This window comes from Amia ocellicauda, chromosome 17 (genome assembly GCF_036373705.1).
Source record: "Amia ocellicauda isolate fAmiCal2 chromosome 17, fAmiCal2.hap1, whole genome shotgun sequence".
Taxonomy (NCBI): domain Eukaryota; kingdom Metazoa; phylum Chordata; class Actinopteri; order Amiiformes; family Amiidae; genus Amia; species Amia ocellicauda.
The window spans coordinates 15544963-15557036 of NC_089866.1; the positions used below are offsets into that span (position 1 = coordinate 15544963).

The following is a 12074-nucleotide window of genomic DNA, read 5'->3' on the forward strand; positions in this document are numbered from 1 at the left end:
TGTGAAAAGGGAAAAACATCCAGTATGCGGCAGTCCTGTGGGAGAAAATGCCTTGTTGATGCTAGAGGTCAGAGGAGAATGGGCCGACTGATTCAAGCTGATAGAAGAGCAACTTTGACTGAAATAACCACTCGTTACAACCGAGGTATGCAGCAAAGCATTTGTGAAGCCACAACACGTACAACCTTGAGGCGGATGGGCTACTACAGCAGAAGACCCCACCGGGTACCACTCATCTCCACTACAAATAGGAAAAAGAGGCTACAATTTGCACAAGCTCACCAAAATTGGACAGTTGAAGACTGGAAAAATGTTGCCTGGTCTGATGAGTCTCGATTTCTGTTGAGACATTCAGATGAGTCAGAATTTGGCGTAAACAGAATGAGAACATGGATCCATCATGCCTTGTTACCACTGTGCAGGCTGGTGGTGGTGGTGTAATGGTGTGGGGGATGTTTTCTTGGCACACTTTAGGCCCCTTAGTGCCAATTGGGCATCGTTTAAATGCCACGGCCTAGCTGAGCATGGTTTCTGACCATGTCCATCCCTTTATGACCACCATGTACCCATCCTCTGATGGCTACTTCCAGCAGGATAATGCACCATGTCACAAAGGTCAAATCATTTCAAATTGGTTTCTTGAACATGACAATGAGTTCACTGTACTAAACTGGCCCCCACAGTCACCAGATCTCAACCCAATAGAGCATCTTTGGGATGTGGTGGAACGGGAGCTTCGTGCCCTTGATGTGCATCCCACGAATCTCCATCAACTGCAAGATGCTATCCTATCAATATGGGCCATCATTTCTAAAGAATGCTTTCAGCACCTTGTTGAATCAATGCCACGTAGAATTAAGGCAGTTCTGAAGGCGAAAGGGGGTCAAACACAGTATTAGTATGGTGTTCCTAATAATCCTTTAGGTGAGTGTATATCACAACAAATAATTTGACCATCAATAAAAGTGTCCTCACAAAAACATGTTTGGGCTGTTACACCAGCAGCAAATGCTTAGGCTTTGGTCACAATACCCCCCACAAGAAGGAGTGTCAGGGGCCTGCAAGAGTGCAGCTTCACCCAGCCTGTGACACACGTGCTTACAGCAGCTTAAAACATGGGCCTGGAGGACAGGACAGGCAGGAGAATGAAACACTGTATATGACATGATGAATCTAAACATTCACCAGAAAAAGCACTGTAAAAATAACAATTACAGCCTAGTGCCTTACACATGTATGTCTAGATTTGGTGATATGTAATACTATGTATTTCAGAGCCCTGCTACTTGCTTCTGAAGTGCATGACTGAAACAGTGTATGTAAATAAAATGACCAGCATGCTCAAGTTGTCAAAATGACTTTATTTCACCTCTTGACAGATACAGTACTGTATATAATCAAATATATGTATGTATATATAGATATATATATGCATATATCTTACCGTGAAAGACTATCTTCATCTAGTCTACACATAGACCACGAAGCACATTTACATTTGATGCACATTAATAAAAGTTAAAAAATTAAAGTAAAAACAAAGGAGAAATGACAACTCTCAAATAAAATTCACCTTCAATATTAAAAATTGTACTTAAAAAAAAAAAGTATGGGGATTTTAACACTTACAAACATTGAACAGTTACCTATTGCTTAGTCAATGTGTTATGATTTTGAAAAGAAAAAAGGCATTTGTATCACAGTACTGAGAGCTCTGGACACACAATGGATAGTGTATCATACAGAATGCATCTGAACATGGTCTGGGTCTAACAAGAGACTGTTTTTTGTGGTGTCTGTTCCCTGATCACAAGAGCCCAGTCCTGAAACTTTGGTCAGAAGAAGACGAGAGTAGCATTTGCGATGACATCAGACAGCATTGATTGGGCTTTCCTCGACGCAGAGAAAAACACAATCAAAAACAACACTGATCAAATGTATTTACAGAGTTTCAACACTCAATGGTACAAACAGCATCTGCAGCAAGACAGCACTGTGACACAATACCTTGAAAGGAAAAAAGAAAAACGGGAATAAAAAAGAAGACTCTTTGCCAACATTGGTTCACACATTGATAACGATTAAAGCTGTATGGGCTTTTGTCAGCGTGACACATGCACAGCTACAATCACACGTACAAGCAACATCCCTGCTCTTTGAAGAAAAAATAAAACAAATGTTTCAGAAAAAATAAAAACAATAAAAGCCTTTTCTACTTTCCTGCCCCAGGGGCTGGTATTTTGGTGTTAAAACGCCTCGTTTCCAAACAGGAAGAATGCCAAAGGATCCGGGGTTCAAGGCCCAACCATGGGGGCACGTTGGCTGAATCGGCACAACAAATCACATCTCCATCTCAATTTTTATGTTCGGCCCACAACATACTCCTGGTATTTCTGAGAGTAACGCACATTTGGCAAGAGGTGTAGCCAGACAAAAAGCACTTATGGATTGTATATTATGTCATTTCTGTTCATGTATTACTTTTCTCTGAAGAGTTTTGGTATATGAACTAGAAATACTTGAAGATAGAAAGCTGCACATTTTACACTGGAGCAAAAAGCTTTTCAGGTTTGCGATTGCTTTTTCTGTGTTCCAGTTTGTCGATATGAATCTTTTCCATCGGGGCCCCTGTGTTTTTAGTATACGTGTCTGCAGTACTGTCACTGAGTTTCCCTCTCACCTTTTTTTTGTCATTTTGCATTAATTTAAATTAGGATGTCGTTTCAGATTCAGTTCTCAGCCCGGCTTGCAGAGAGGAGTATATTTCCATAAACTTTGTGGTTACAGAGAACACGACATGTTTGCACTGCTAAGTCCAATTAAGCTATAAAATCTATACCCTTTTTTCCAAGTGACCATATGAATTATGCATTTAATTGAATCATTTTCTGGACATCCGTGCCTCTTAAATAAAAATTATAGAGTTTCTAAAGATTTAAACAAAACAAAAAAACTCACACAAACATGTTTCAAATGATTCCAGTGTGACATGCAAACTATCTGCTTTACAATGTGATGTCTCATTTGCTTGGCCTCCTAGTTCTTAAGCAGTATATACAGCTTTTCCTTTTGCTACCTGTACAAAATCCACAAAAGTACAATGAAAGCACATCCAAAAACATTGTAAAAGATAACACATATGCTGTTTCAAGTTTGAGTTTTGAGAGTAGATTTGGAGTAGTCCTACACCATGTACAGTATTCAATACATTATTTAAAAAAAAAAGATCATTTGTGTCAAACAATCCAATCCAAGTTTAGTGATAAACATGTAAAATAATTGAAAGTAACGGAATTTCACAATACATAGTCGGAGATAGGGGGCAGCTTTTCAGGTTCTGTTTCCACCCTCGATTTAGCAACGCGCTTTTCTGGCACCGTTTGGCACTGAAGTTCTACGGACCCTGTGGACTAAGGGCGGGCCTCCGAGACAGCGCTGCTTTAAAAAGTCAGGACAACAAGGCCATGACTCGACGACGGGACGATTTGCCGGTGTGTTAGTGTGGATAAAAAACTGAAGGTTGACAAAAAACTTCGAAGAAGAAAACGTCACCCGGACTTTCCAGATTCTACAGCTTCACCTGCTGACTGAGAGTTTGAGCTTATGCAAGGGGCCCCACATATCTGACTGGCCCCTGGCTTTAGGTCCTACACTGTCCAAATCCTCCCCTTAGTTAGCAGCCACTTCAAACAGAGCATTTGCACACACATTCCCGTGTTTCCAAATTACTTTTGAAGCTAAGAAGGAGTTTTCATTCTGTTTTTCTATGAGGGTGGGGGCTTCTATCATCTTACGTACTCAAAACCTGCCTTAGTACAGGAAAGGAGGGAAGGATCTGGCTTAAGACATTTTCCCATCATTTAAAAGCGTTCACTTGTATTTTCTCACCACTCACTTCAGAATGGATAGCTGGTTTATCTATGGGGCCTTTGAGGTTGTTTTAGCTTCCAGGAAGTGTACTCATCAGCAATATCATATATTAATTAATTGTTTTGGGATTATTCTTTTCTTAACAGGGCATGTTAAACTGCCTCAGCACTAAGCTAAAGAAAAAAAGGAAACTATGAAATGTACAATAAAAAAATGTATATATATATTAAAAAAACAAAAACAAAAAAGTTATATATACACACGTTTTCCTGTGTTGCCATGGTGCCAAACCAAACCAGATCTTTCCCTCAATGTGGACGGGGTCATGTGTTTTTCCGAGTCTGGATGATTTGAATCACCAGCTTTGAATAGTCCCATGAAACAAGATGTCCCGGTGGAGTCTTAGGTCCTCGCCGACGCTGCTTTCAGAAGCCCTGGAGCTCAGGAAGGTTCTTGTAGAGATCTAGCGAGGCGGGGTTGGAGAAGGCTCCTCGTTGGGTGACCTCCTTTCCTGCGATCACTTGCTTCACGGCCACCTCCACCTTCTTCCCGCTTATCGTGTACTACAAGCACAGAGAAACACAAACAATGCAGCAGGAGTCAGGATATTACATCACAGGCGGCACCGCGAGAGCCCTTACAGCAGGGATACTCACGACAACGCACTATCCAGACCAATGCATTCTGGGGGTTTTGACACAAGCCAGCTCTTTAATTGTTTGATTGGATTTGTCAGTCAGTCAGTCAATCAATCAATCAATCACACAGGCTTTGCCAAACCCTGCAGTGGGTGGCAGTAGACTGGGGGGGGGGGGGTCTTCTTAGTTTCACAAGGTGTTAAAACTGACAGCAAAAAACTCAGGATACAAAGAAAAATCAGTAGGGTCTTGTATGGTAGAGAAATACGCTTGGCATATGGAAATCCTTACACCCGGTGAATCAGTACTCTGATTGCGCACACTGCCTTGTCTCCTTTATGCGGATAATAAGAGGCTTGGACACTTATTTACATAAAGGGGCTCAAACAACCCACCTACAAAATTGCCCAGTGGAACATTGTTTTAATCAGGACGGAGCGAGCTGTATTGTCAATTCTGTCAGCTGCCACATCCGCCCCCCCACCACGTCTGCAACCATTTGGCCTGTCCCTAATATATATGCTTTTATTATTTTTTATTATGCTTGTTTGTTTGTATTATTTACTGACAATTGATAATCATCTCCAAATGTGATTAAGCAGCAAACCCCTGGTTACATCGTTAGGATTCTGAATCAATGCCCTAATTGCAGATGCAGCCAGACGGGTTCCAGATTGATCCCTGGTCTGGCTGGAGACAGCGAGAGTGCTAATTCCCTCCCTGCCTGCCAAGCAAGGGACTGCAGGTGTCTGTCATGTCTTGCGGCTGAAAGTGGGTAATCGCACAAACTGGGGGGGATGTAAAAGATCATCACACTGGTTTTCCCCACCTTCGGTTCTGTGTTTGTGAAAAGCAGAAATAGCATCTGAATATCTGAATATTTTATCTCACTCTTACGACGCTGAAGCCGCTTTAAGTCGATGAACTGCAGAGCACGAAATAAACAAAAAGGAAAAGCCTGTATCTTTTGCATTTCAACAACCCTTAAAGATAACAAGAGACTCGGGGAAACAAACCATTTAGTGATTTTTCAAGTGTGTTTTATTAAGTTCTCGCAGATTAAACGCATTGGCCCTTTGGATGAGATGCTTAACAGCTTCTGAAAGGAGTAACCCAGCAGTGCAAATATCTTTTACGGCCCTAGAACTGCACTGCAGTGCACTTACTACATAGTACCCTCGTACCCTTCACACTTAATCTGAGTCTTTAGTTGGGACTCTATTGGACTCTCGTACTACAACACGGCACCCTGTAAATGGCTGGTTTTGCACCAAGCCGGAGTTTCATTAATGTAAAGGAACCGTGGGTCATTGAGAATCTTTGAAAAGCGCAGAGACCAAAACAGCTACCTCCCACGCTCCAAATGCCATTCAATTACACATGCACACTGCACTACGTGGATAATTAAGACAATGACGTCACTCTCCTTTGATACATAATGCTTTCTTCAGGAGAGCACACAGACAAACACACACGCCACGGAGGTTACTCGATTTATCAAAATATCCAGCAATAAAGGAAATGAAACAACAAAAAGCAGCAAAAGGGAAAAAAAGACATTAGATTTTAATTTTAATTACCACAGCTCCTCACTCCGTTCCTTTCTACCAGAGCACTTGCCAACTGTTACCTTGGTAACCCCACAAAGCTCAGTATGAGCTACAGTGACAACGTCTCCCGTCTAAAATATATTATGTTTGCCATACTTGTCCTAGCTCCACTTCTCTGTTAAGCAAGGGCAATTTTCCCATTTAATCTCCTTCCCTTTCCTGATGTCATAAGTGAGGAGCACTGTCTTCAGTTGACAGCTGGCTGTTTGAATGCAATCTGAGGTTGTTAGAGGCCAAGAGTTTCTCAGGGGTCTGTGGTGGTCTTAAGAAAAAGGGTGAGATCTATCTATCTACCTGCTAAACAACCTATCTGTCTTAATGTGTCAATCTTAATCAGTCAATCTCTCTGTCCATCCGTTTTTCTTTCTGCCTCTGTGTGTGCACCTGTTCATCTGTGTTTCTGACTGTCCGTCAGTCTAGCCATCCATCTGGCCGTCCGCCCAACCAGCCACCTCCCTGCGGGTCTGTGTATCTGTCACTGATTCTGCTGCTATCTGCACAGTGCTGGCGGTCTCAAGAGAGAAGCAGGAGTTTACATATGACACGCAGCAGTCCGTGTTCCTCTGTGTCTGGTGGATTGATGATCGGTGGTCATGTCTGTATTGGGGATGATTAAAGGACAAATCTGGGGGGAGGGGGAGTCGGGTGTGGGATCTGTGCAGCTGTGATCGTTGGCGTTTTTAGTTTTATTTTTTATTCTTTTATCCTTTGTCTGGGACAATTTTTCATTTTTGCGTATGATAATTAGATTTAATTTTTAAGCTGGCACATGCACTACATTCTTCACCAGTATCTGGATTTGCACAGCTCTCTGGTGAGTCCGTCAGTGCGTCTGTGTGCATGTATGTGTGCGATCTGGCGAGGGTCTCACCGGAATGTCTCGAGTCTCCAGGATGAGGGCGGGGATGTGGCGGGCAGACAGCGCCAGCCGAATAGCCTGGCGAATGTTCTTCACGAGCTCCTGGCTGAAGGTTTTGGAGGGGGCCATCTTCAGGAACAGAATCACCCGTTCCTCGCCGTCTTTGTTGTACTGGGGAACGCAAAGGCTGTCGGACACTTCCTCAAAAGCTTCGACTGCAGTAGCAGAGTCAGAGAGCGAGAGTTGGTCACCAAGGAAAGCAGACTGAGGCAAAAATACATTCCTGCTCTTCTGCTACATGACTTCACTGTTCATAACTGGCCTCCGATATAAAAGCTTGTCAATTTTAGGACTTTTGAATTTTAAAAGTGATTTAAAAGAAGAAGGCCTGTTTATAGCAATACCCAACATACAGTAATTTGTCATCATCTCCACAAAAACCCTCCATCTTGGGAACTGACTAACAACAACAAAAAAGTAGGATTTAACAAAAAATACATACATTTTTTCATGACCGTTTCATAACAGGTTTTTTTACTATCAAAAAGACCAACATTTTGGTTATTTCTATTCAGGCTTTCATGAAGTTAGGAATCAAACTCTTACCAATGTTGTAGATTTCTGAGCTTCCAAATCGAACTCCATTTGGATTCAAGGTGCCATCACTGAAAACAATCAGACAATGCAGTCAACTGACTTAAAAAAGGGACACAAATATTTTAAAAAGTAAGAATGCTCAGTTCTGTCTATTTTTTTTATTCACCTTCTGCCAAGCATGACTATTCCTCCAGTCTTGGGGTTGATTTTGCAGTAATCTGCGTGTGCCCATACCCCTGCAAGAGACACAAAGAGAAGTCAGGAACGGAGCAGCACAGGACTCAGTAAGATTATTTTCTTTCCTTTTTTCTTTCCTTTCCTTCGAGCATTGACTGTGTGTGTGCGCACGCACGTCTGCTTTACAAGACCTCTTTCTCGATAGACTTTGGTTAGAACGAAAGAGCAGCAAATTGAACATGAGGGGAAAAGGCTCCGGGGGATTGGACAGAAAAAAAAAAAAGTTTCATAAAAACACACACAACTCCCACGCACACTGGAGCGGCGAGATCATCTGCGGAGCTGCTTAGCCGGAGTCTGGGGACTGTGGCGTCCTTGCATTTACGGCTTCGCTGCGTCAGATAAGTACATGCGTCAGCTTGCGCCCCCTACCCCCTGGCTAGCTGATGGGCTGTGAGCTTGCATGGGAAAACGGGATGCCAGTCACATCAAGGGCCAGTCAAGGGCAACCTGTCCTTTGGAAGCCGTGCTCAAGACCTTACTTATTTCTGTAAATCCAGACAGCAAAGCCCCAGCCCCACAGGGGGAAAAACATCGTCATTTGTATGTGTGCGTGCATGTGTGTGTGTGTGTGTGTGTGTGTGTGTGTGTGTGTGTCTGAGATACAGACAAACACTCCTGTTCTCCAGTGTCTTCAGGGGAGTAAGTCTGTGTGTCCTGTGCCTGTGTTTTAACAGGTGTTGTCATGCAGGGATTGTGTTGTGTAGCATGTAGTGTCAGGGGGGAGGGGGGGTGGAGTCAGAAATTAATTCTAAGCGGCATCACTTCTCAGAAAATAGAAATAATACATACACAAATAAACAAACAAACAAACATTTCAAACTTCAAAAACCGTGCCCCTTTCCTTCCCCTTTATTTCAAAATGCACACATCCCTGACGACAGAGGGGAGTGTTGGCATTTACCTGGGAAGGTGGAGAAGTAGGCCTTGCGGTATTTGCTGCCGTTCTCATCGTTCCAGAAGTGCGTCGGCTGGCAGGGGATGGGTTTGAGGCACACCAGCTCCCCGCTCTCACCCCAGACTGGCTTCCCTGCGACAGGCAAAGACAGCGACCGTGGTTAGAGGGGCACGTCTGTCTGAGTCGGGTCATTTCAGCCGACGCTTTCAACCCACTTTGCAGTCAAACCTCAAGACTCAGGCGATCACATTTTGCAATAAATAAAACGCATGCTACACGCAAAGAAAAGTGAGCCCCTCAGTGCGAAAGGCATTTGTTTATTATACAGAGTTAAGAGCAGGGCTGCCCATGTCAAGTCCTCAAAGACTGCAGCCCGGGAGGTATAACAGGCCTATTTTAATCATCCATACATAGCTCACGACTTGGGAAAAGATGTACGCTCTGAGTGATCAAATAAATAATTTGTACCATTTAATAATTCAGGACTCAGAAGTGGCACTAAAACCTGGAGGCGCCGTTTATGAAGGGACGTCCCCTGCCCACCGCAGCCAGCAAGAGCAGCGAGGCAACAGGGACCCGAGGCTGCGTCCGAGAGTCTTTACCTTCTTGGTTCCAGGCTTGCACAGCCATTCCCAGATTGCGTGCCTGGATTTCCCCACGATACACTGGCACGGTGAAGTTCTGCCCCATGAAGCAGGAGACTATGTCCGTTCCACCTGGCAAAGAACAAGGTCACAATTATGAACAATGTGACCCAGAAGAGCCCTGGGAGGGTTACAGATGAACCCTGCTACAGGCCTATCAATTTCCCCTCCAGACAGCATGGCTATTCAACTTGCTACACACACACACTTACTTCACACATATACATACACATATATACACATAAACAGGTCATATTCTATGTATGTAAAACTGACATTGCAAACATTACTTTAAAATGTAACTATAAAGTTCTGTTACTGAACCTACACTGGTCACTAGTCATAGATGCATTCACTCCATGTATATATGTACGAGAGAGAGAGAGAAATCAATACAGGTAGATTGATAGGCAGACCTATACATTGACACGTATGTGCATTTTAATTGGGCGCACCTGGAATTATGCAAATCTGATCTCCACAGCAAATATTTCAAGAAGCACTCAGGTGCAGTACAGGACTGTCAGACTCCGCTTTTATTTTTTACTGGCAACGTCTAGAAAACACCCCAGACGTTTTATTTCCCCAAAGAGATCGTGATGTTTTAATGAACGGGCAAAACAAAAAAAATCTTCGAAAAATATAAAGATGTTTTCTTTCCTTTTTTTTTTTTTATTTCAAGTTTTTGTTTTGTTTTGTTTTCCATAAATATAACCAGTGTGTGTGTTATCACAGGAGAGACAAAAAGATGCTGAGGTTACACCAAGAGAGACGAGAAGAACACAGCTCGCCAGAGATTCGAGAGTCACGCTGGAGGGGCTGATACTTTTTTTGCAAATTAAAGAAGAAAGAAAGAAAGAAAGGAAGAAAGAAAGTATAAGCATACTATCCTTATTAAGAAGGAAAAGAGAGAGAGATATATGATGGGAGGGGAAATATATTGTCATGCCCTCGTTTAAACTGACTATGCAGACCGAGTGGATAATCTGATCACCACAAGAGCCCTTTTCGGCAGGTGGCCAACAGTCACCGTCTGTGTCCCCTCAGCACGGCGGCGCAGGGGCACTTTGCGGGCTGCGGTCTGCTCACAGGGCAGGAAGCCGCGTGAAAACAACAGGAAGGCATATGCTGTGACGGCTCCCCACCACGAGGTCAGATGCTGAGGCAGTCTGTTTGGGGGCCAGTTGCTGTGTGGAGCACAGAGGGCTTGTTAAATCCATCTAGACTACCTCACCACAAGGCTCCCCGGCTCTCATCTTTCACGCACGTGCTCAGACAGACCGATTTATCAGGGCCGCTCAGGGCCGAGGGACCTCCTGGAAAGTACAAAGGCACTGCTGCTGGGTGGTTCAGGTGAAAGCAAACAGGTTCTAGTTCAAAGGAGTTCTCACTAGGAAGGCCCTTGAATTTACCTTGACGGCTCTTCGCTGTATGCAGTTATTTCAGGTCCGAATAAAATCAAAGATGCTGCTGAACTGCTGCAAACACCGAGACGACCCCTGACCGCTCTGTGCATACATTCAGTATGCAGTAGTCATACACACACACACACACACACATATACAAGCGCACACATCTAAATCACTATTCTCTGAGATCAATAATTAACTGAAAATACACAAAACATTATCATTGCTGTTCCTGACACATAACGCTAGAAAACTACATTACGGACTTCTCAAGTGGGACAGACATTTTTGCTAACAAACCTATGCAATATAGTATCATATAGTGAAGAATGCGTGCATTTGCAGACAATAACCGTCTCATTACACTCATTATAACTTGCATGTGCAGTGAGCTCCTCCAATTGGGAATTTCATAGAAAACCAGCACTTCAGCTAGGATCATATATAACACAGAAGAATCCACATTGCTCTCTCGTAACATTTAATGAAGCAAGTCTGGAACTGTGGCTAGGGCTGAGAGCTGCAGGACTTTGTTCATTTAAAACAATGGCGTGCCAGACAGGTGCTAGAAATGCCCCCCACCCACTTCCGTTAATAAGCAGCTTTAACTATCGACCGGCTGAAGGCTTGCAGGGGTCTACAATAGGTTTCAATAGGCTGTTAATTAGTGCAGCTGAGTAATGCAGAGCTGGGCTGGATTAAAGCTAGGACACCCTCCAATATTCAACAATGCCATTTGTGCTTTTCTGTTCCTCCCTGGGAAAATGGCGCTTGGAGGTATAGTAGGAGTCAGTCCTGCTGGATCTAAATCAGGGCTTCAACACCCTACTCATGTCTGCCCCATAAGGTACTTGACTGCTCTATCGTTTTCTTTAAGATGAACAATTTAAAAGGTCAAATTAAGTGAATCATTTGTGCAATGAAGTACCACAGAGCTTGGCCAGAACAGGAACTAGCAGGGCAGCAGGACCAAAATTACTGCCCAAAACTATAGCCACCAGACAGCCATGTAAACAGCAATAAAGGAGCAGGAGGCCCAGCAATCGGCTATTTTGTATTGTATTTTGAAAAACAGACTATGACTTCAATTAAATCCCTCAGCCCATTTCAAGGAAATCTAAACCACAGACTAGGAGAAAAAATAAATCTATGCGATCTGGAAGAAGTCGTGCCCTATTTTTCAAAAGCCATATGAAGGTGGTGCTTCGCCCATAGCAAACACATTAACTACTGCCATTGTAAGCAGCTGGCATCTGTAAGTGCCTTCATGTAAATTTCATTCCCTATTAACAATTAAATCCTCACTTTGTAT

At 43.3% G+C, this 12074-nt stretch overlaps 1 protein-coding gene across 1 annotated transcript in view; it reads right to left on the bottom strand.

Annotated features, from left to right (window-relative positions):
• Positions 1-1341: 1341 nt before the first annotated feature.
• Positions 1342-12074, bottom strand: part of aacs (acetoacetyl-CoA synthetase) — a 38750-nt gene continuing 28017 nt past the window's right edge. Inside the window, exons 13-18 of the mRNA XM_066689179.1 lie at positions 9312-9425; positions 8716-8841; positions 7741-7810; positions 7584-7642; positions 6990-7192; positions 1342-4433 (exon numbers count right to left, since the gene is read on the bottom strand). Of these exons, the coding sequence (XP_066545276.1) occupies positions 4296-4433; positions 6990-7192; positions 7584-7642; positions 7741-7810; positions 8716-8841; positions 9312-9425 (710 nt within the window). The 3' untranslated portion in view covers positions 1342-4295. The remainder of the gene's footprint in view (positions 4434-6989; positions 7193-7583; positions 7643-7740; positions 7811-8715; positions 8842-9311; positions 9426-12074) is intronic.